The 24,369-nt window shown below is 47.0% G+C and overlaps 1 protein-coding gene across 1 annotated transcript; it reads left to right on the top strand.

Moving 5' to 3' along the window:
- Nucleotides 1-23,433: 23,433 nt before the first annotated feature.
- Nucleotides 23,434-24,369, top strand: LOC132085944 (olfactory receptor 14A16-like). Its single transcript, XM_059491408.1, has one exon. It carries the CDS (start codon nucleotides 23,434-23,436, stop codon nucleotides 24,367-24,369), a length of 936 nt encoding a protein of 311 aa, XP_059347391.1.

Genomic DNA, 24,369 nt, shown 5'->3' on the forward strand with positions numbered 1-24,369 from the left:
TTTGATGAAACAATACCCTCTGCTTGCAGACAGGTCCAAGGCTCAGAGCAGACCCTACTAGCTTGGCAGAAGGAGTCCAAAGACTAGTTTTAGGGTTTAAAATGTAGCACAGTATGGTAATGTAATCATTCTTATAGGCTGTATATACATGCTATAAGATTTGTATCTTGTACTAGATTGGTTAGTGAAAATTAGAATATGCAGCACAGAAGCAGATTTATTGTATAGTAATGGGAAGTCCCCTCCTCTTTTGGGCATCCATTTTGGGTGTCTCTTTCGAGCTCCTCTTTCGGGCCTGCTCCGAGCTGTGGCTGGCAGCTTCAAACAAGGCCCCTGCACCCACACCCTTTGCAATAAACCACAAGTTCCAAGACCTGGCTTCAGATATCTCTTGTCTCTGTCTGTCCCAACTGTCCTAGCCCCCAATGATCCTATAAGCAGGATCAATGGAGTTGCCCAAAAAGAACTTTAGTAACAGGGTGAAAAACAATTAACATGGAGAAGTCAAGCACAGTACAAGGGTTGGGATTCAAAGACCTGAGATAAAGGCGAAGCACCAATATATTGACCAGTATCTTAATGGTCTATTGGTTCCATGAAGGCTCGCTGTGTCCAATGGCCCCTTGGTTCCATTGGGGCCCAGTAGTGCAACAGTGATTCCCTTGGTTCCACGAGTTCCCAAAGTGTCACAATGGCCCCTTCCTTCCATGAGGCCCTGCAGCGTCACAATGGTCTCCATGATTCCATGGGGCCTTGCAATGCCACAATGGTCTCCATGGATCCATGGTGCCCTGCAGGATCACAATGGCCCTTTGACTCCATGAGGCCCTAAAATGCTACAATTGTCTTTTGGTTCCACAAAGCCTCATGGCTTCACACTGGCCCCTTGGGACCATGCAGCTCAAGAGAGCCACAATTATGCCCTTGTTTCCACAAGGCCCCACAGTGTCACAGTGGCCCCCTGGATCCATGGTACCCTGCAGGATCAAAATGTTCCCCTTGGTTCCACAAGTTCCTACAGTGGAACAGGGTCCACAAGGGCCTGCAGTGTCACCTTGGCCCATTGGTTCCACAATCCTCCACAGTGTCACAAAAATCAACAATCTCCATAGGAAGGAAACAAGTGAGTCCCAGTGGTGCAGGGGCAGATGAGAGGCAGTCACCAGAGGCCAAGTCTAGCCAGGTTTGACTGTATGGGCAGATTTTGTCTGGGAGTAACCCTTGGATATAGAGAATTTTAGACATGGAATCCCAATTTTGGTGAAGGCGCCTAGACAAGAAAGGCAGTTCTTTCCCACAGGAAGGAAAGCACAGAGCCCCAGTGCTTCGCAGTCAGATGGGAAGTGGCCCTTGCCATGTCAAATTCAGTGGGACCTGTCAGACAGCCTCCAGGAGGCCAAACCAGGCAGACTTGTTCCATGTTCCTTTGATTTCATGGAGCCCCATACTGTCACAATGGTCTCATTATTCCATGAGGTTTCGCAATGTCACAATGGCTTCTTTGTTTCATGAGCCCCAACAGAGTCACAAGGGTCCATTGTCTCCATGTAGCCCCGCTGTGTCACAATGGTTCCTTTTATATATTGGTCCCACAATTTCATTATTGACCCTTCCTTCCATAGGGCCCCCTGAGTTGCACAACAGTACCCTTGATTCTTTGAGGTTCTCTAGTGTCACCATGGTGTCCTTTGACCTGCATTGTCACAACTGACCTATGGTTCCAAGAGGTTCCGTAGTGTCACCGTGGTCACTGTCAGAGGCTGGATGAGATCGATGTCCCGAGACACCTTGGGATGCTCAGAATGCCCATGTGGGGCCAGGGCCGGGTCAGGCCTTGGTTTGTGGTGGGACAGAACCCCACCCACAGCCCTGACCTGGCAGAGCTGTCAATCACATGGCAGATGCTGTGCCAACGCTGTCAATTGTGGAGAGATTTATTAATAATTGGTTAGCTGAGAAAGACCACGCTGAAATAATGCCGCTGGTTAAGCTGAAAGAGAAAAGCCAGCAGTCAGCAAGCTAAAAGGAAAGGTCAGCAGTGACCTTGCTGCAACATGAGGAAAGGGAGTAGAGATATTCCTGAATATATCCTGAGAATATGTAGAAAGTATCAAAAGTAGAACCATAGGAATGTAGAAGTAGGCATAGATGCTGATATGTAAGCTGACCAATCCTGAGCTCAACTTTTGCAATATGTATGAAGCTTATTATTAACTGTATTTAACCCGCCGTACTGATCAATAAAATTGGGCCTATGATGATCAACGGATGTCTGGGTCTCCTTCCGTCGACAAATGGTGGAGAATGCGGGCATAACCGAATCTCTGCCCTTTTTCTCGATTAAAAGAAAAAGGGATTACGCCACGGTCGGGAAGTTGGGTTTGGGTCCCGGCAGCAGGGACGGTGCCGGAATTTGAAGCACCCTTAAGGTTCACAACGGTGGACTTAAGCCAATACGTGCCGCGGGAGCCTGGAGAGCTGCAACAGCGCGCGCTGATTAATAGGTATGGATAGGCAAGCGGCATATGATTTATTTACCGCCTATTTAGAGCGGCGTGGGATAAAAGGGATAGATTTAAAAAAGGAGTTACCAGGGTTATTAGCCTATGGCCATGCTAAGGGTATTTTTTCTAACCCTCATACAGTTCATGAGCTAGCAGAGTGGAAGAAGTTTGGGGAAATATTGTGGGATACAGTGTTGGACGATGATAAGTCAGCAAAGAAATTCGGGAAGTTATGGCGGGTGGTGTATAACACGTTACTGCAGCAGGTCTCTGAGAGAAAGGCAGCAGAAAGGGCAACAGAAGCTCATAGGAGGAATATAGGGTATGGTCGTGAGGATGATCCCCTGGCACCTTCTGTAACTAAGATACTTATGCCTAAGGGTCCCCAGGAAAGTAGTGTGGAAGATTTTCCTATAGGCGCAGTGGAACCGTCTGCACCTTTCCTGTCTGAGGGGGAGAGCGAGTCGGATGGTGGGGGTAAGAGCAAACCAGCTTTGCCTCCGCCACCGGCTTCGGGCGGGTCGGACGGTGGGAGTGGGAACAAGCCAGCTTCGCCTCCGCCGCCAGCCTTGCCTCCGCCGCTTCCCCTCAATGAGCCGGCTCCGGTTACAGCTTCAGCGGGGGGGCTGCATCCCCCGCGCGAGCCGGCTCCAGCGGGGGGGCTGATTGCCCCCCGCGGGCCGTCTCAGCTTGAGCCGGCTCCGGTTTCACTGTCAGCTCCAGCGGGGGGGCTGCTTCCCCTGCTTCCCCCGCGCGAGCCAGCCTCTGCTTCACTGCCTTCCCCGTGCGAAAACTCGGTGCCTGCACCGAAGCGCCAGCAGCATAGCACCCTTAAAGAGCCAGATCCCATCCCAGGGGCACACCGTGATCCATGGGGGGAGATGGCTAAACAGAGGAGGGAAGCTTGGGCTGCTTTGGCGAAAGAAGTAATGCAAATGGGGGATGGTGAGGCGGTGGAAATAGCTTCTAGTCTTGCATGCCCAGTTACATACACACCACACTATGATGCACAGGGGAACCTTACGCATAATATAGCAGAATATACTCCCTTAGATTGGAAGCTGTTAACTCAGCTACGTTCTACGGTTAGTCAGTTTGGAGTAAAAAGTGAACCTGTTAAGCAAATGCTAGATTATCTTTTTAATACTCAGGTTTTATGTCCTAATGATTTAAGAGGAATAGTTCGGTTGATATTCACTCAGCATCAGCAGTTGTTGTTTAATGCACATGACCCATTACATGGAGTAACAGTAAAGGAGCTGATGGGCTTAGAGGCATTTTTACGTACAGAGGCACAGATGATATCGGGAGAAGATAAACTATGTCTATGTGGTTAGTGAGTGCTGCAATTGACATGGTTAAAGAGCCAGGAGGGTTACCGGTTTATATGGGCATTAAACAAGGTAGAGAAGAATCATTTGGAAATTTTATCGATAGAGCAGCTACTGCTATAGATCGGGCTGGTGTTGCAGGGCCCTATTGAAGTAGTGTGCCTTGCAAAATAGCAATCCAGCAACCCAAAGAGTGCTAGCTGCTTTAGGGGCAAATTGGGCTATTGAGGAAGCATTAGAGTGAATGGCATTAATGCCAACAGCTTCACAGGCATTTATAGTAGAAGCCTTAAAAAGGAATTAGGATTAGGGTTGCAAAAGCATAGTCTACTCAAAATCAGGTGTTAGCTGCTCTTGCTCCTCGTCGAAGCGGCTCACTGGTGGTCACGTAAGGAGGCTCGAGACCATTCATCAAGTGTTACCGATGCAGCAATGAGGGACAGACACAAGTTTCCACTGTGTCATCGGAGACACCAGCAGCTGCCATGACATCGCTGCTACCTCCTGTCTGCAACCCGCAACAGCAGGGAGCCTCGGCTTGGACTTATCAGCATCAGTAGACGTCACACTAATGACGAACCGGCTTGAGAGGATACCCACTGGAGTAAAGGGCCCTCTTATATTAAATGGACAAACATGTGGAGCATTATTGCTGGGACGTTCCTCTACAACTATGTTGGGATTATTTGTTTTGCCTGGTGGTATCGATGCAGACTTTACTGGGGAAATACAAATCATGGCTTACACCCTTTATCCTCCGATTAAAATTACAAAAGGACAACGCATTGCACAATTGGTACCACTGTCACAAATGACATCAGGAATACAATCATTTACTGGACAAACACGGGATGAAAAAGGTTTTGGCTCTACTGGTGTTACACTTTTAACTGTGGATTTACAAAATAGACCAAAGCAAAAGGTTGGAATTACTTATGGGCATCAAAGCATTACCCTTTATGGATTATTGGATACAGGAGCAGATACTAGCATCATTTCTCCAGAAGCATGGCCACAACACTGGCCTCTATTTCCCTCATCAAACATGCTCACAGGAGTGGGAGGATTTACACTGGCAGGCAGGTCGCCATCTTTGTCTGTGTGTGTTGAGAATCAACAAATATCTGCTGTGTTTTCAATTGTTCAACTGCCTCCTACAGTTTCTTGCTTAATTGGAATGGACATTTTAACACAATTGGGAGTGGTGTTAACTAATCAGCACCCTTTGGGGTAATTGCCATTGCTTGGACTTTCCCCATTCCACTCACCTGGAAAACAGATACACCGGTGGTGGTTAAGCAATGGCCATTAAAAGGGGAGAGTCTTATGCATGCCCATGAATTGGTACAGGAACAATATACAAAAGGGCACCTACGACTATCTACAAGCCCTTGGAATACACCTATTTTTGTAATCAAAAAGAAATCAGGGAAATATCGTTTGATACACGATTTGAGGGCTGTGAATGACCAAATGGAACCAATGGGAGCTTTACAGCCTGGTCTTCCAAATCCAGCTATGATTCCAGAACACTGGCCACTTTTAATTATTGACCTAAAGGATTGTTTTTTTTCACTATTGGCCTACATCCTGATGACATGAAGAGATTTGCTTTCACTTTACCAGCAATAAATCGTGGAGAACCGGATAAAAGATTTGAATGGACATCTCTTCCGCAGGGCATGCGCAACTCTCCCACTTTATGTCAGCTTTATGTTGATGCTGCTTTACAGCCACTACGTCGCAAATGGCCAGCAACTATAATATATCATTACATGGACGATATTTTGTTTGCACAGCAACAGCCATTCTCCTCTTTACAGATTGAAACCATTAAAAATACTCTTGCTGCATATTCACTTGTTATTGCTGCAGAGAAAATTCAGGCTACAAAGCCCTGGAAATATTTGGGATGGACTCTGATGGATCAAATAGTAATACCACAAAAATTGGAATTACAATTGGACATTAAAACTTTACATGATGCACAGAAGTTGCTGGGAGACTTAAAGTGGCTGAAGCCTATTGTGGGAATACCAAATCATTTACTAGAAGCCCTACGGCCTTTGTTGAGAGGCGTGGACCCTACTACTCCTGTACACCTGACAAAGGAGCATCATCTTGCCTTGCAGCAAATTAGTAACTGTGTACAGCAAGGGTATGTGTCTCGTCGACAACTCGACCACCCCATTGACCTTACTATCTGGAATAGCCCTTGCCACTTGCTTGGTGCTCTCTCTCAGTTGCAAAAGAAAACGGGGGAGATACGGGTGTTGGAATGGTTATCACCACCACTACAGCATAAGAAAACAATATCTTCAAAAATTGAACAATTGGCTGTATTAATCAAAAAGGGGCGTCTCAGAATTCTTGAAGTGGATGGTAGAGAACCTGCTACTATTAGATTGCCTATGGAAAAAGAAACCTTGGACTGGTACTTGATTAATTCAAAGAATTTACAAGAAGCATTATTGATGTCACCTGCTAAAGTAGAGACTAGTAAATTAGTGCCTAGAGTTTTGCAATGGATGACAGAATGGAACTGGATTACTCGACCTTTGAGAGAAGAACGCCCCATAGAAGGAGCTATTACAGCTTTTACAGATGCAGGAAAGAAATCAAGGCGTGCTGCTGTTACCTGGCAAGAAAAGGGACAATGGAAGCATCAACTCCTCACAGCAGACCCTGCAGATAGCTTACAAACTTTGGAATTGTTAGCAGTAGTATGGGCGGTATCCAACTTACAGGAGCCTTTAAATGTGGTCACAGACTCTATGTATGTTGCAGGAGTAGCCAAACGAATAGAGGAAGCAGCAATTAAGGAAGTGAATAATAAACGATTGTATGAGTTACTGATACAGTTAAGGAAGGCTTTACGAGAAAGAAATGCAGCATATTCTGTGATTCATATTAGGAGTCATAAATGGTCTGAAGGTTTAGGAGAAGGGAATGAACGTGCAGATAAATTGGTTACCCTACCCATTGATAATTCTTGTCCTATTGACAAGCACACATTGGCCAGAGAAGCACATAGTAGATATCATCAAAATGCAAGAGGTTTAGCAAAACACTTTGAGCTGAGTTTGTCAGAAGCCAAGGCCATTGTCAGAGCATGTCCAACATGTAGTTATCATAATGGTGGGATAGGTCTAGGCATCGGGGTAAATCCTCGAGGTTTAGAAATAAATGAGAAATGGCAAATGGATGTTACACACATAGCCAGATTTGGTAAAGTCAAGCATGTGCACGTCACCATAGATACATATAGTCATTACATATGGGCTACGGCTCAGGCAGGAGAGAAAGCTACACATGTTTTCAGACACCTGTTAAGTTGTTTCGCTGTTATGGGAGGTCCAAAGAGTATTAAAACCGATAATGGTCCAGCTTATGTAAGTGCTAGGGTCCAGAAATTTTTGAATCAGTGGTCTGTTAAGCACGTGACAGGTATTCCACACTCTCCTACTGGACAGGCAATAGTGGAAAGAGCAAACGGTACCCTTAAGCAGTATATTGAAAAACATCAAGATTTGGCAGATCCACAAGCATGTTTGGCTAAGGTTTTGTATGTGATTAACCATTTATGCATTTTTGGGGAAGATGATACCCCCCCTGCAATGAAACATCATCTGAGGTCAGGTCAGGAAAATACGAAGGAAACAGAGGTCTGGGTTAAGTATAAGAACCCGAGTACAGGATTATGGGAAAAGCCTGCAAAAGTATTATATTGGGGTCGGGGGTATCTTTGTGTTTCCTCACCTACAGGGCCTTTGTGGGTGCCTGCTAAGTGGACTAAACCTGTTTTTGATGCAGCCTCTGGTGGATCGCCTTACGGAGGAGGACAGGGAGCGACTGGGGAAGAAACTGCTTCTAGTCCTACAACCACTACTGTTACAATTGAAGGGGTACTCGGAAGTGGTGGACAAAGCACTGACACGTCACTATCGGACAGCCCAGGAGCTGATTGGTTTTATTGACTCATTATCAACTTTTCATTTAACGAATCCAGCGAAACTACATTGTCTTGACTGTTACAATCCACATTGTGCTGCCTGGATAGCTCTACGTTGTGGGGGTTGTGAAAGAACTTTTTGGATAGAACAATCACTATTGTGGGATTTGTGGTGTCATACTTGTGAACAAGAGCACACGTGGGGTAAAAGTTGGCAAGATGAATTAAGGAGACAAACAGGGCAAAATGCATATATAGCTTTAAATCTTTATGAGTCTCCTGAACAGAAAATTCTTGCTTATTATCGATGGGAACTACAATGTATTGTGAATAGAATTAAGGTTCAAAGTAAATCACGTATAGTTTCTATAAGGTGTAGGAAATTAGTGCCTTTAACACAGCATTCAATTGTAGGACCCTTCAAAGGGGATCCTGATAGAGCATTAGATTGCTGCATTGACAAGTTGCAAAAATTGAGTTTGCAAGTGGCAGGACCAGTGAAATCAGGAGCAGCAAGATTAAAGACAGATAAGAAAAAGAAGGCAAAAGGGGAAGGGTCTCATTTGAATAAGGGTATCAGTGATTGCTAATTAATTTTCTATGATTAGAACACTTTTACAGTTGTGGGACCCTCGGGAAGATATAGTTGTTGAGGAGGATAACGAACAAGAACTACGATTACGAAATAAGATACACCTTGTGTTAAAGAGAGACCTTGAGCTGTTAGCCTCATACAGTAAAAAGGCAGAAGAGGCTTTGCGATCACCGCCATTGAATTGGTTGCTTTGGATTGAAGAACCACAATTTCATACTGGTCCTTACTTATATTCACTTCCTTGTTATGTTTGCAAAAGGGATAATGATAAATGCTATGCATGGGTAGCTTTGCATTGTGCAGATTGTAATCAGGTTTATTGGTATTCACAGAGGTCAGTAGATTATTTATGGTGTAAACCTTGTTCTGGAAAGTGGATTCGAAATTATTTCTGGGTTAGAGCTCTTGAACAAAGTACTGGCCTGCCAGGACGGACAGGATTACAGCTTTTTGAGAGTGCAGAACAAGTGATTATAGCATATCTTAGGTGGAAGTTGCAGGAAAACCTTAGAGTATTTGAAATTACTAAAGCCTCACGCATCATAGCAGCTCGCTGTAAAGCTGATTTGCCTTCAAACTTATCTCATGCTATACCTGTGAGCAAGGATGCTGATTTAGAATTAGATCAGTATATTCAAAAATTAACTCAGCCCTACAATAGACAATCTAACAAACCAGGGAAAAGACAGCGAAGAAAGGAAAAACAACGCAAGCAGAAGGAAGAAAGGGAGAAGGAAAGCAAGCAGAAAGAAAAATGAGGTTTGTTCTTGTTATACTGCTCAATGCTGTAGCAAGTGAAGCAGTAGGAATAACACACTTTAGTCAACCAAGGGAAAATTTATGGGTGACACTTGCTAATCAAACTAACCAATCATCACTTTGTCTTAGTCTTGGAGGAGTCACTAACCCATTTCGAACATGCCTGGTGGGACTTCCGGTGTGGTCTCCTGGAGAATTTTGCAGTTTGATAAACAACCAAACCTTATGTATGTCTAACATGTCAAACATCACATTGCCGGTGCAACAAGGGTATACTGCAGGTCAGAGTGATGGCTATCGTCAATGCTTACTAATCCAATCACTTAACACCTCTTTGCATTCTCCTCCTGAGGAACTGGATCTTTTTGGAAGTACAAATGCCAGCGTATCTAACACTACAGCTGGTGGATGGTTTAGCTTCAGACTTTCGGGTGCTCAGAATTTAAACCAACCTAAAGAAACATGGGCCACCCTAGATTCATCCCTGAATGTGAGTGAATTCTCTCCACAGCATTACAATCAGTGTAACGGCACAAATATCACAGCACCAATGAAATTACCCGCAGGAATATTTTTGATTTGTGGAGACAGGGCGTGGAATGGCATACCAGCTAAACCACAGGGTGGACCCTGTTATTTGGGAAAATTGTCACTGTTTCACCCTAATGTGTCCTTGCTAATGCAGCTGAGTCAAAATTCAAACAGGAAAAAACGTAGCATACATGACTTAGACTGCAGCAAGATAGGAGATCCACGGTTTTGGGGCACATTCAAACAGGTGGTGGTTTCAACTATCATGCCAGGAGGATCTGCCAATAAAGCTATGAATTTAGCAAAACAATTAGGATGCTGGGCAAGGGATGAGTTGAACAAGACATCACAAATTTTAGACATGTTAACTGCAGATGTGCAAAGTGTTAACCATGCTGTTTTGGAGAATAGAGCTGCTGTAGATTTTTTGCTCTTAGCACAAGGGCATGGATGTGAAGAGTTTGAGGGAATGTGTTGCAAGAATCTGTCTGATCATTCGGTGTCCATTCACACTAAGATAAAAGAATTGCAACAGGGACTTCACAAACTTAAGGAAGAAGACGGTTTAGGAATTGACGAATGGCTTAAAGGCTTAGGACTTGGACCGTGGCTGAGGAACCTTGTGATCTATGCTATAGGCCTGCTGGGTGTAATCTTACTGTTTTTGCTTATTTTGCCTTGTATCTTTAACTGTATTCAAAACATGGTTAGCCGTACAATAGCAAAAACATGGCAAACTAATCTCCTTGCGCAAGAAGAAAACAGGGGAAATGTGGAGAGATTTATTAATAATTGGTTAGCTGAGAAAGGCCACGCTGAAATAATGCCGCTGGTTAAGCTGAAAGAGAAAAGCCAGCAGTCAGCAAGCTAAAAGGAAAGGTCAGCAGTGACCTTGCTGCAACATGAGGAAAGGGAGTAGAGATATTCCTGAATATATCCTGAGAATATGTAGAAAGTATCAAAAGTAGAACCATAGGAATGTAGAAGTAGGCGTAGATGCTGATATGTAAGCTGACCAATCCTGAGCTCAACTTTTGCAATATGTATGAAGCTTATTATTAACTGTATTTAACCCGCCGTACTGATCAATAAAATTGGGCCTATGATGATCAACGGATGTCTGGGTCTCCTTCCGTCGACAGTCAATCAATCACACACTACCAGCCGGTGCTACCCTAAATCTGATTGGACAAGCAACTGGCAGTCCCACCGCAGGGGCAGGCCCATGAAGGCCCAGGGGATTAAAAGCCAGAGCACGAGGCCAGTCCCTGGCCTGCATCCCAGTTTCTCCTGGGTTTCCTCTGTTGGTGTAGCTGGAAGCTGAGTAGTTGGTACCTATGTGTGTGTCTTTCTATGGATCTTCTGTCTTTCTGATGTTCTCTATTTGTTCTCCTTATAATACTACTTACCTGGAACATTTTGGGTAACTAAACATCTTAAGGGTTGAAGGCCTTTAGGTTAAATGGGCTAAGTTAATGAAGTTAATGCTTTGATAAGAGTTTTATGTTGAAATGGATGTTGTAATAAACCCTTTGCCCAAGTTCCTTGACTGTTGATATTTTCCCAGTAAAATTTATTGTCATTTGGACATCTTAGCTCAGCTGGTTTTTGCATGGTGCTGGTATCACCGAGGCTGTGGGTTCAATCCCTGTGTGGGCCATTCACTAAAGAGGTGGACTTGATGGTCCTTGTGGGTCCCTTGCTACCAAGAATATTCTTTGCATCTGCCCATGTTGACAATAGTTGGTTGATGTTTCTCCTGTGCACCAAACTCAAGTCAAGGAACCTTTGGTTGCCCCCAGCATTTCAGTGTTTTGGGGTGTTCCAGCCCTGCAGGCTGACAATGGCCTCTTGTTTCCATGAGGCCCCACAGTGTCACACTGGCCCCTTGGTTCCATGAGGATCTGCAGTGTCACACAGGTTGATGCCATTTGTCCTTGCTGTCCCTCACATGCCCCTGGCCCACAAACAGCCCCGAGCCACCTGTGAAGGACAGGCCCTGCTGTCCCAGGCTGGGCTCAGGGCTTGGCCTTTCTGCTTCCCGCAACCAGCCCAGGCCTTGCTCAGCATTGCAGTTCCCTGCTCAGAGCCTTGGGCTGCCTGCAATCCTGGCCTCAAGGATCTGCTCTCAGCAGTCCCTGGGGAGCCTTTGGCACTCCCTGCCCTCAGTGGGGCCCAGTGATGCTCCAAGGGACTTGGAGTTTTGCTTCTGACTTCTTGACAAGCTTCTTCAGCCTTCTCTCAGTGCCAGTGATTGGATAAGTTAGATGTAATGAGTGTGCTTTTTGTATTCTTTGAGATTTGCTCGGACGTGGTAGATGTAAAAGCAAGCACTGAATTCAAAAGAATTTTTCCACAGCTATACCTTGAAAAAACTCCTTATGTTTCAGTGCATTCAAGTGTAAAAACGCTGTAGCAAACACATGAAGAAAGTTGTTTTAGCTTAGTATTTTAGAGTCAGGCCTGTAAGTGAGTTATAGTAAATGCTATATTTTATTTCTATAGTAAGTATTATCCGTTGCTAAGTAGTTTAAGGTAAATTATCTATTAAGTGCCATCAAATGTTAAATTCTGTTAAGGTTTAGTTTTGTTAAGTTTATCTCCTGTTAAGTTTAAGTGTTATTAAGTTTAAGTAGAGCTAGATTCTGTTTAAATTATATTAGGTTTAAGTTATGTAGAATTTAAAGTCAGTTAAGTTTTGTTAAGTTTTGTTCGATTTAAGTGATTTTACATGTAAGTTCTGTTGATTTAAAAATCTGTTAAGTTTAAGTAAAGGTAAGTTTAGGTAATGTTAACTTCTATTAAGTTTAAATGTTTTAAGTTTAATTGTTTTAAGTCTAGGTACTATTAAGTTTAAGTGATGTTAGATAGATTTATCCTTTTATGATAGGCGTTTATTTTTATGACTTGTGTGCGAAGTGTTGTTGTGAACATCAGAGAAACTCCAGTTAAAAAAGGACAATCAGAAGCATTTGTGAGTAGAGCCATTCCTGTTTGAAGTATATCTGCTGTTTGAGAATAGAAAGCAAACTTGCGAGACAATCAGTGCAGGTGAAACCTGTGCATATGTTGCTCCTTTAGCTTATTTTTGTAAGTTGTATTAGCACACCTGAGTTTGGTTTGAGCCTTGTAGCACATAGAATCCTTTTTGTATCTGTTATATAGCATATCTTATAAATAGTGATAGCCTTTTCTGTTTGTTTCCCTGGCTTACATCCCTTGTAAGGGAGAAACCTTGCTAGCTGAGAATATTGTTTAGTTGTTAGAATTGCCTATTTTTGTGTTGCAAAGAGTGTGACACAGTTAGCCCATAGAATTTTGCTTTTCTAAAAAAATAAAAACATGGAAGATGTTGGGAATTTAGCTGCTAGAGATTGGAAAATTACAAAGCTGCGACTAATTCCAAGTCCTGCACCTGTGAGATAGTGTGTCCTTGGGCCTAGCTCTAGTAGGATAACAAATAGTAAAAGAGACATGAGAAAAGAGAGATGTAACGCCTAAGGAATGAGGAAGAGTTCCTGGTATAGTTTAACCAATAGATTGCTTGGCTTACAGAATATTCATAAGCTTATTATTTGCTGTATAAGTGCTTGATGCTTTCTTCAATAAATGGGACTAGTGATGAACCACCTGCTGTCCTGGTCCCCTTCCTACAACACCCCCAGAGAGAAGAAGATCCCTCCCCCAGAGGCCGGGAGGAGTTGAAGTAACATGAGGCCTAACCCGGGCTGTCTGTTCCTCTGAGTTTGCCACCAGCATGGGCACCAGGCTCACGTAGCATTGCGCCGTCCCTCCCAGACCCGCGACAGATGTCCCCACCGGATCCAGGGGCCACTCTGGGGGCCAGGCTGAAAGGGAGAGAACCATGACATCAGCACCGCTGTCGAGAAGCCGGCGGAGGTGGATTTCCGATGGCGTCGCACCAGGAACAGATAGGGTACACAGCATCTCGGGACAGTCCTTGGTCAGGACAGCAGGCCAGCGAACTTGAGGCGGCCCATTGTGTCCAAAGCCACCAGCTACACGCAACTGGTCAGCTGTCCTGCCAACAGAGGACTTAAAAGGCACAAGTTGAGCACGTTGTGTCCCTTTCGGGATCGTGACGGGAGGGGGTGGGTGTGGAGACCATGGCACAAATCTGCCCTGTGAAATCTGCATCAATGAGCCCCAGGTGCACAATGATGCCCTGAAGGGTGGCACCAGATCTCCCCATCAGGAGAGCACTCATGCCCCCACCCAAGGGATCAAAGGAATCCAGGGGAACCTTGTGTATTTTACAAGATTCTAAGACAACTGTTGCTGTGGTGCAGACATCCAGACCTGCTGATCCGCGGGTGCTGGCTGCAAGCCGGCAAAGGAGACCTCCATCGTCTTCGGGGTCTGGAGAGAAGCTTGTGTCTGGGCACGTGCCTGCTGCGCGCTCCGCTTCACATTTCCCGAGCACGGCAACGCCTGGCCATTAACATGAACAGTCCCCTTGCAGATATTGGACATGTGATTCGACCTTCCACACCGACCGCATAGGAACATGGGAAATCTGAACTTCTGTGCTTTCTTCCCCTGCTTCTTGCCAGCCTGCGCGGTCCCCTGCTGTGGCCGCCCAGCCTGCGGTGCTGCCCAGACTGGCTGCACAGCGGCAGCCACGGCAGCCAACTTCTGACCCAAGGGGATGATGTCCGCACAGGCCTCCGCCATCTGAGAGACAGTAGGAAAACCAGGCAGAGCCACTATGACCCTACTACAAGCATCATTCCAATTACACCTCACATGGTTTGCAATCACAATCCTCTTTGCCACAGGATCAGAAACCTGCCTCTCCACAGACGCAGTCAGCCTTGCTGCAAATGCCATGAAAGGCTCATCATCCCCCTGGACAATGGTTGCAAATGGCTGCCTCGGAGGGGATCGAAGCCAACGTGCCCCTGAGCATTTTCATAAAGCCCTGTGCCCAGCAGCATGTCAGTGACATCCACACGCCTGGGGTCCTGCGGCGCCAGCGCAGCATTCTGCAGCACAGCTTGGGCCACCAAACCAGCCCACTTGGTCTCAAAAACATCAAACTACTGCACAAAGTCAAAAAGCGAATGTGCTACACGACAGAGGTCATGAGGTGTCAGCACATCCATAACAACCTTCCCGAGAGTCTGCATAACCTCAGCAGACCCCAAACCATGCTGAGCAACCGCATCATGGACTTCCCTCTTCAGCTTATACAAAAGTGGTTCATGGGTGTTATGAGTAACACCCCTGAGCATAGGGAAAGCCTGGGGATCTTCCGACAAAGCCACAGCACCTGCTGTGTCCAGGTACATGGGCCCCACAGGAACAAGAGGAGATGATTGACTGGGAGCCAGGTCAACACCACTCGCCCCTTCACCCCTTGCAGCCAAAGGAGCCCCCTCCATGACCCTGCAGATGCCGGGAGGAGGCAGGCTCAGACATCTCATTGGACTTGGTTTTGGCTTCTTGCCAGAAACGTTCGGGGTTCCTCGGACGCACGGTCACTTGGCACGAGAAAAATGTCCACAAATTCGGTGAGGAAGCGCCACGGCCCCAGGCACCCACCGGCCTACCGCCAGCCATGTCGGCATTCACACTAAATGTAAATACCTCAGCGCCCTGTTGTGCCACAGCCCTGGCAGGGGGCGCCTTGGCGGGCACAGGTACCAGCACGGCCTGCAAACCCAGTGTGGACTGGGACGATGTGACGGTGGTCACAAGGGTTTTCAGGATGAGAGAGAGACAAGAATGTTGACTCCATGATCAGAAGGCTTGATTTATTATTTTATTATATATATATACTACATTTTAACTGTACTAAAAAGTAATAGAAAGGGAAAGGTTTCTCGGAAGGCTAAGCTAAGAATACAATCGAAAAGAATGAATAACAAAGATCTGTGTCTCATCAGAGAGCAAGAGCAGCTCTGCCGTGAGTGGTCAGTAAATCCAAACATCCACAGGAGACCAATCACGGATCCACCTGTTGCATTGCACAGCGGCAGATAACCATTGTTTACACTTTGTTGCTGAAAGGTCTCAGCTTCGGGAGGAAAACTCCTAATGGAAGGGTTTTAATGAAAAGATGTCTGCGACAGGATGAGACCGGTGCGGGGCCCTGTCCCCGACATGGAGGAGGGGAGGGGTGCCAAGAGAGGTGCAGCCTGTGGAGTCGCATCACTGCAGAGCGGCACAAGGGAGCCTGGCACAGCCAAATCCACCCCGGGGCAACCATTGCCATTCCCCAGTTGGACCTGTCCCCGAACAGACCGTCCCAGGGTGGGGAGAGAGCTCCACATTGCACAGAAACTCAAACTTCCCCTCGTCCATGTCCGAGACAGAAGGGCTCCACTGGGAACTCCGAGGGGTACAAGAACCAGACCCCCGCCAAAGATCCTCACACTTTTTCCACTGCACCAGCAGTGATCCCACATCTACGGTGCAATCATCAAAGAGGGCCTCCATGAGGTGCATGCCCACAAGAGACCACTCCTCCTTGGAGAACGGATTTGCAGTGTCCAAAAAGAGCCCTCGCTCTCGGGCCCACAGAAGCAATCGGTCAAAATCATTCCAGGAAATAGAAACCTGTTTCCACTGCAGGGCCCCCCCTCCAGAGATCCAAAATGAGGGAATCCTCCTTGAAACCCACAGTGGTTGCCATTACCCCAAGAACAGCAGGCAAAGCACCAAAGAGGGGGGACAATAAAACCACACTGGCAATCCAGACTTGGACTCAGCCTAGGCTGCAGTACACTTTGGCAGTCACCTGATGTCACTAGAGGACAGGAAAGAACAGAAGCACACATGGCTGTTCTCAAGATGAAGAAAAAATGTGAAGTTTATATTCTGACTCCAACATTTATAGTTTTCCAAAAGTAACAGCGGATTGGAGGGTGACAGTGCCACCTCTCCAATGACACTGATCAAATCAACAGCCCTTCAACTCTCTCCTCCTCCATAAAAGGAATGCGAAACAATGAGTTACTTACAGAAAGCGCGTGAGAAAGTTCACTACAAGAATGTCAACATCAGAAGGCTTAGAAAATCTTAAAAAAAACCAGGATGACACAAGTTGGGCTAAACTTGACCTCTGGTGACTGCTTCTCTGGTGACTGCCCCTGCACCACTGGGGCTCACTTGTTTCCTTCTTATGGAGACCATTGTGACACTGCGGAGCATTGTGGAACCAATGGGCCATGGTGACACTTAGGGACTTGTGGAACCAAGAGGAACATTGTGACCCCGCAGGGTAACATGGATCCCAGGGGCCACTGCGACACTCTGGGGCCTCGTGGAACCAAGAACATCTTTCTGTTCTCTTCGAACCAAGAACATGGGGCCCAGTTGGGCCTCACGGTCCCAAGGAGCCAGTGTGAAGCAGCAGGGCTTTGTAGAACCAAGAGGCCATTGCTGCATTTCAGGGCCTTGTGGAGCCAAAGGGCCATTGTTATCCTGCAGGGCACTGTGGATCCATGGAGAACATTGTGGCATTGCAAGGCCCCATGGAATCAGGGAGACAATTGTAACCCTGCAGGGTCTCATGGAAGGAAGGGGCCCTTGTGACACTATGGGAAGTTCTGGAACCAAGAGAATCATTGTTGCACTACTGGGCCCCAATGGAACCAAGGGGCCATTGGACACAGTGGGACTCTGTGGGGCGCTGTTTAGCCATGGAGACCATTAAGATCCTTAAGGACTTGTGTAATCAAGTGGCCGTTATGACACCTGAGGGCCTCATGGAAGCAAGGAGCCATTGTGATACTGCAGGGCCCTGTGAAACCAAGGGAACATGAAATAGGTGTGGCTGCCTTGGCTTCCCAGGTGTCACCTGACAGGTCTGCCTGACCTTGGAATGTGGAAGGCCATTTCCATCTGCCCCAGAAACATTGGGGCTCTGGGCTTTTCTTTTTATGAAAAAGAACTGTCCATTTTTTCCAGGCATCCATGGCCAAAATTCCTATTCCACCTCCAAATATCTGTGTATTCAAGGATTGCTGCCAGACTAAAGTTGCCAGGACAGACAAGTCTGGCTGGTCATTGACTCCTGAGTGGCAGCACTCATCTATTTTCCAAACACTGGAAAGGGCTCTGTGCTTTTCTTTGTATGGAAAAAAAAAATCCTTCTTTTCCAGGCACAAATGTTCTAAATTAGGACTCCGCATTCATAATTTCAAATATCCAAGGGTTGCTCCAAGCAAACCTGCCAGGACAGACAGGTCAGGCTTGCCTTGGCCTCTGATGGCTGCCGTTCATCAGCTCCTGAAACATTGGGACTCTGTGGTTTCCTTCCTATGGAGACCAATGTGACATTTGAGAGCCTTGTGAAATGAAGGGGCCATTGTGACACTGCAGAGCCTTGTGGAACCAAGGATAGCACTGTGGCTCTGTTTGGCCGCATGATCCCAAGGGGCCAGTGCAAAGCAGCGGTGTGGGAGTTAGCCCAGCTGTAACTCAGAGTCAGACAGATTTTACCCTGGAAGAACTGGGTGTGAGTTTCAAGTTCTAGGAATGATTCGATTTACTTGGGTTGAGCTTGAGAGTTTTCCCATAAGCCTTTAGTGTTGTTATGCTAAGTTGTCCAAGTTCTACTCCTGTATTGGTTTATTGGTTACTTGTTTCTTCTATATGGTTATTGTTCTAGTTTTCTAGCCCCAAGTGTCTATGTTGTGACTTCCTCTTTGTCTCAGGTTTTAGGATATTGCCCCTCGTACCGTGCTCGACTTCTCCATGTTTATTGTTTTTCACCCTGTAATTAAAGTTCTTTTTGGGAAACTCCATTGAACCCACTCCTTTTCATTTTTGCCACCCTCGCCCTGCTGAAGTCAGGGACTCAGAGAGGTTTGTCGCAGCCACCCTTATTGTGACATTTGGCACACGAACAGGCACCATGACATTCAAGCCTCCCTGTGCCAGTCACGTCAGCTGGGGTTAGCTGATGGATAGGTCAGTGCTCCCCGGGATTTTGGATTGTGCAGGCCTGGTGGATTCATTGTTTCTTCGAGGGACCTCGGCCCGGGATCGGGAGGAGCAAAAACGGTTTCACCTGTATAGGATTGCAGGTGGGTTTGGGGAAATGCAAGACATTTATTGCCCATTTTGCCACTGTGTTTTTACAATATGCACCCAAGTCCCATTATTGATTTGGTGTGCTCTGGTGGCTGTTGCCCCTAAGTTGGAGAAGGAGAAAAATGGGCAGCCAGATGTCCAAAGTAGAAAGGAGCATATATGGATGCTTTAAGTTAATTCTAACAGATTGTGACAAAATATTTTCAAAGAACAAATTAAAATCAATCATGAGGTGGATCATTAAAAATTTTCCAGATGCCTCTGCTGTTGAAATCCATACCGCTGAATTTTAAGACTAAGTGGGACTTAAACTGTTCAAGCTTTCGATCAAAAGGGAGCCCATTGCAGTCCACATGCTCCCCATCTTCCATAACATCCTTGAGACCCTTCACCAGCAAGCAATGTCTCAAAAACTGAATCCGTTGGTCACTCCTAACTCAGGACCTCCCCTCAAACATGCCTTTCTCAGACCTTCCACAATGGTCCAAGATGGCAACAGCCTCGTGGTCTTGGAATATCATGCCCTGGAGACTCAAGATGGAAGGAGCCTGAATGTGGCTTGGGAGCCGGATCATCCTCCCTCCATCTTGGCTCCTCCACTTCCTGCTACCACAACCTTCTCTTCTGCCCTGAATGAGCCTCCAAACTCCATCGCCACAACTGTGGGTCATGTCCCTACTGTCAATCATTCCACCTTCACCCTGGGCTGTGCCTCCAGAACTCTACCCCAGAAGTCTGCCATCGTAAATCAAGACCCTTCCTCCCCAACACCTGACAAAATAGCAGTGCTCTTTGCCTCACCCTCCAGCAATAATATAACCCCGTGGTCACAGATACTAAGCCCAACTGTCACGCTATTTCTAAACCAAATGTTTCTCCTCCAAGTTCCTCCCCGGAAGACAGTTTGGATTCCCCAGAGCCACCTTTCCCCTCAACCCCAGAAGGTCCCTAGGAAAGGATTTGGAAGGAAGCAGTTAAGGAAGGACACTGGCAAATAGTCTTGAAACTCCTCGTTGCCCCGGTATGTTATGAAAGAAGGGGGCAGAATCCCAGGTGTCAGCCATTAGTTTACAGGGAAATCAAGGATCTGTGTAGGGCAGCTAAAGAGCATAGGAAAGACTTAGCTTGTTTAAATGGCCTAAAGAGGGCCATGTTTACAGCACATCATAACTCCCTATGATTTAAAATGTATTAGGACCGTGTTGTTTTCGCCTACAGAATACAACCTGTGGGAAGGGGGATGGAAGTGTTTACTAAATCAATTAATAGCAGACTATGCTAATAATGAGGCAAGGGCGGAATTGACAATCAACCATCTAGCTGGAGAAGGACAGCAAAGCCGACTAGATGATCAAGTAGAAGGTGTCCCCAGAGAAGTATTGGATGATATCAAAGAGATGGCTTTGCAAGCTTTAATCCAGGTATCGCATCACAGGACCCCCAATTTGGACTACCTTGGGTGGCTGCAGCTAAAGCTTTAGGACAATCAGACCATCTTGGGTGCCTGTTAACTAAGCAAACCGATGTTACTCCCTCACCCTGAGCGGCCTGCTCTCAGACATAGAGACCATCAGACATGGTACCTTCCAGAACAGCGATAGAGTTTTTATTCTGGGCACATGGGCATGGCTGTGTAGACTCTGAGGGCATGTGTTGCATGAACCTCTCCAGCTGCAGCGAGTCAATCCACAAGAGCATTCAAGTACTGAATGAAGAGTTCAAGAAACTTCAAGTGGAAAAAAAAGACTGGTTCAATAATCTCTTCCAGTCAAACAGACTAAAGGGTTGGATAATGTCTAGCTAAAACAGGACTACTAATTTTCTTAGTGGTTGTTATTGTATTTTTAATTTTCCCCTGATTGTTTGAATGCTTTTAGAAAGTCTTACAAAATTCTTTCAGTTCCATATTTGTTGTAAAACAGAAAGGGGAAAGATACCCAACACAGGCTCCTCATGGACTCCTTGGACAAGAGAATCGGAGGACAGGATGGCACAAAAACTTCTCAGAGACTCAGTGTGGGCAAGGAAACACCTTAAAAGTCCCTAAAAGTATTCTTAAATCCATAAAGTACATTAAAAACCTTAAGTATCTAAAGCCATTAATGAGCCCCACTGATTTCAGTACAAAGCTGTCAAGGGACTCGTTAAAGCAGATAATTGGGGCCATGATTGCACAAACTTCACACAGAGTCTGTATCAAAAGGGAAACACCAAGTATCTTAAAATAACTGAAGTAAGCTGAAGTACTAATGAGCCCCACTGAGTGTTGTTACTGACAAAGCCTCTCCAGGGAATAATTAAAGCAGATAATTGGAGGCCATGATTGCAGAAAGCTCTCAGAGACTCCAAGGCAAAAGCCAAACCCAAAGTCCTTTCAAAAACCTGCAATCCCTGGGAGCATGAAGGAGCCCTCAGGGCCATTCCTGAGCAAGACTCCCAAGGGACTCCTTCTAGCAGATCCTTGAGGCCACTGGGATGTGGGCTGGGGGGGTATGCTGAGGGCAGGACAAGGGGCTGACAGTGCCCAACCTGGCTGGGGCTGTGCCAGGAGGCCCCAGGGCCTCAGCACAAGGTGTCTCATCACAGCCCTTGGTGGCACAGACCCTGCTTTGCCCCAGGGCACAAGGACTTGGCTACTCTTTGTCCCCACCTGTCATCACTGCCTCCAATTCTCTGCTCTGCCTGGGGCCTGGGGACACTTTCTCAGTGGTATCTCCCAGTGGGACCCATTAAAAGTCCAAGAAACTTTGGAGTTGGATTCTGCCTTGGAGTTCTGGAGAGGTTTCTTCATCTCCCTCTCAGGGACTGATGTTCATGGCCTGAGCACAAAGCCCCAGAGGCTCATTGAAGTCCTGGTGCTGTGTCTGTGCTGCTGAGCTGGGCTGGGCTCCTGGCACAGAGGCAGCTCCTGGTAACCAAGAGGAGCTTCAAAAGCACATTTCTCTTGATGAGCCGCTCTTCTGCCAGCCCAGCAGGGCTGGGGCACTGCCTGAAGCCACCCGGGGCACAGCACAGAGGCCCAGAGAGCTTCAATCAGTCAGGGCTGGGAAGGGGCTGAGAAGTGCCTGGGGCACAATCACTGCCAGCCCTTGGCACAGGAACCTCTGGCTGCAGGACAATGCAGATGCAGCTCCTGGAGCCATCTCCTGAAGCTGCAACAACCCAATGCCTACAGACTCTGTGAGTACAACTCTGGGTATTTCTGGTGCAGGGGAGGTGAAATGCTTATTAAGGTCTGACATACTGAGGGGTTCTGATCAGTCATAGAATATTTCCAAAATAATGAATTTAACAAAAATGAGGACTTTTACAATAACTAAGTAGGTATTCAGTTTCCTACTATTGGAGAATGGTAGCCAAGAGGAGATAAATATTAAAGCTTGCTTATGAATTATATTAATTCTGACAAATGCCAGAAACATCTGAAGTGTTACTTTTAGTGATCAATAGGTTCACAGGAGATCCCTAATATGCTTGCAGCCACTCTGACCATGGACAGCACCAGCATCACCTTTGCTGGACCCATCAGGCTCAGTCTGAGCTGTTCTTTCTCCAAGCTGCAAATAGAACCTGCCTCCAGCCAGTGCCCTGCAAACAGGCAGGATTCTGTCAGGCCAAGGAGAGTGCACAGATATTTGGGGTCTGTGAGTGCTGGCAGGGAGAGATCAGGCACAGGGAAACACCTGCAGGAGGGAAATCTGCAGGAAGCAGAGAGAAGATCAGGCAATGAGAGAAAACAATACCCAGAGATGCTGTGGCAGGGAGAGTTTAGAGATGCCCACAGGATCCCCTCCAGTGCAGCCCCTCCCTCTGAACAAGCCCCCTCCCTCCTGTGCCCCAGCCAAGCCTCTGCCCTCAGGGCCAGGGCTCCAAGACGTGCAGCCCCTCCTGTGCAGGCAGAGCTGCAGCAGAACTGTGGGGCAGCTCTGCAGCCCTGGGCGCAGTTCCCTCTACAGAGCGCATGGAGCAGCTCTGGCCCTGGGGGCTCTGGCAGGGGTCACAGCTGGCTCAGGGTGACGCTGTCCCCAGTGCCCAGCTCTGGGCAATGCTGTCAGTGCAGCCAGGGAAGGAGCTGCATCTCCCTTAATCCAATGCCAGCATAAGGACACTTGGAAGTCTCCCTGAGATTTCAGTCCAGGCTGGGAGCTCCAGTCCTGGCTCAAACCTGTCCTAGAGCATCTCTGAGTTATAAGATTGGCGGAGAGAGGCAGATGTGTTGTGACACTGAAAATTCTGCTGGGTTGGTGAAATGAGCAAAGAGACCCCTTGGCCACAAATGTGGAGCTGGGCTGTGGGGGATCCATCTGCTCTCAGCAGTAATTAAGGCATTTCTGGGAAAAAACATGGGAAGTTGATCACCCTCCACCTGCTAAAGTTTAAACCCCTGAGAAAATCTGAACAGATCAGAATGACAGACCACCTCCCCTTAGTCTCCACTCATCACTTTGTCTCAGAGAAATCACTGTATTTTCCCTGGGGACAGCAAAAATGCTGAGGGTTTATGATATCCAAGAATACCAGGACAGAATGGAGGGAGCTTAAAAAGAAAACTGCAGAACTCTTGAACACAAAAGGAGGCCTGTGTCTGTTACAGGGGACAGTGTATGGGAAATTGATTTGATTTTGCTTACAGGTGTCTCCTCTATCTCTACAATGTCTTTTTCTCCATGAATAGGTCCTTATGCCAAGGATCAGCAAATGTCCAACAGCAGCTCCATCAGGCACTTCCTGTTGCTGGCACTGGCAGACACGCGGCAGCTGCAGCTCCTGCACTTCTGCCTCTTGCTGGGCATCTCCCTGGCTGCCCTCCTGGGCAACGGCCTCATCATCAGCGCCGTAGCCTGCGGCCACCACCTGCACACGCCCATGTTCTTCTTCCTTCTTAACCTGGCCCTCAGCGACCTGGGCTTCATCTGCACCACTGTCCCCAAAGCCATGCACAATTCCCTCTGGGACACCAGGAACATCTCCTACATAGGATGTGCTGCTCAGCTCTTTTTCTTTATGTTCTTCATCTCAGCAGACCTTTTCCTCCTGACCATCATGTGCTATGACCGCTACGTGTCCATCTGCAAACCCCTGCACTACGGGACCCTCCTGGGCAGCAGAGCTTGTGCCCACATGGCAGCAGCTGCCTGGGCCAGTGCCTTTCTCAATGCTCTGCTGCACACAGCCAATACATTTTCCCTGCCCCTGTGCCATGGCAATGCCCTGGACCAGTTCTTCTGTGACGTGCCCCCAATCCTCAAGGTCTCCTGCTCACACTCTAACTCCCACAGGGAATTTGGATATCTTGTTGTTACTTGCTGTTTAGCACTTTGCTGTTTTGTGTTCATTGTTTTCTCCTATGTGCAGATCTTCAGGGCTGTGCTGAGTATCCCCTCTGAGCAGGGACGGCACAACGCTTTTTCCACCTGCCTCCCTCACCTTGCTGTGGTGTCTGTGTTCATCAGCACAGCCATATTTGCCTACATGAAGCCCTCCTCCATGTCCTCCCCATCCCTGGATCTGGCCCTGTCAGTTCTGTACTCAGTGGTGCCTGCAGCCCTGAACCCCCTCATCTATAGCCTGAGGAACCAGGAGCTCAAGGCTGCAGTGAGAAGACTGATGACTGGAGGGTTTCAGAGACATTAA

Source organism: Ammospiza nelsoni, chromosome 34 (assembly GCF_027579445.1).
Source record: "Ammospiza nelsoni isolate bAmmNel1 chromosome 34, bAmmNel1.pri, whole genome shotgun sequence".
NCBI lineage: Eukaryota > Metazoa > Chordata > Aves > Passeriformes > Passerellidae > Ammospiza > Ammospiza nelsoni.

What these genes read in the sequence shown, in the direction of transcription:
- LOC132085944 (XM_059491408.1), top strand. Translation starts at nt 23,434, where the DNA reads ATGTCCAACAGCAGCTCCATCAGGCACTTCCTGTTGCTGGCACTGGCA.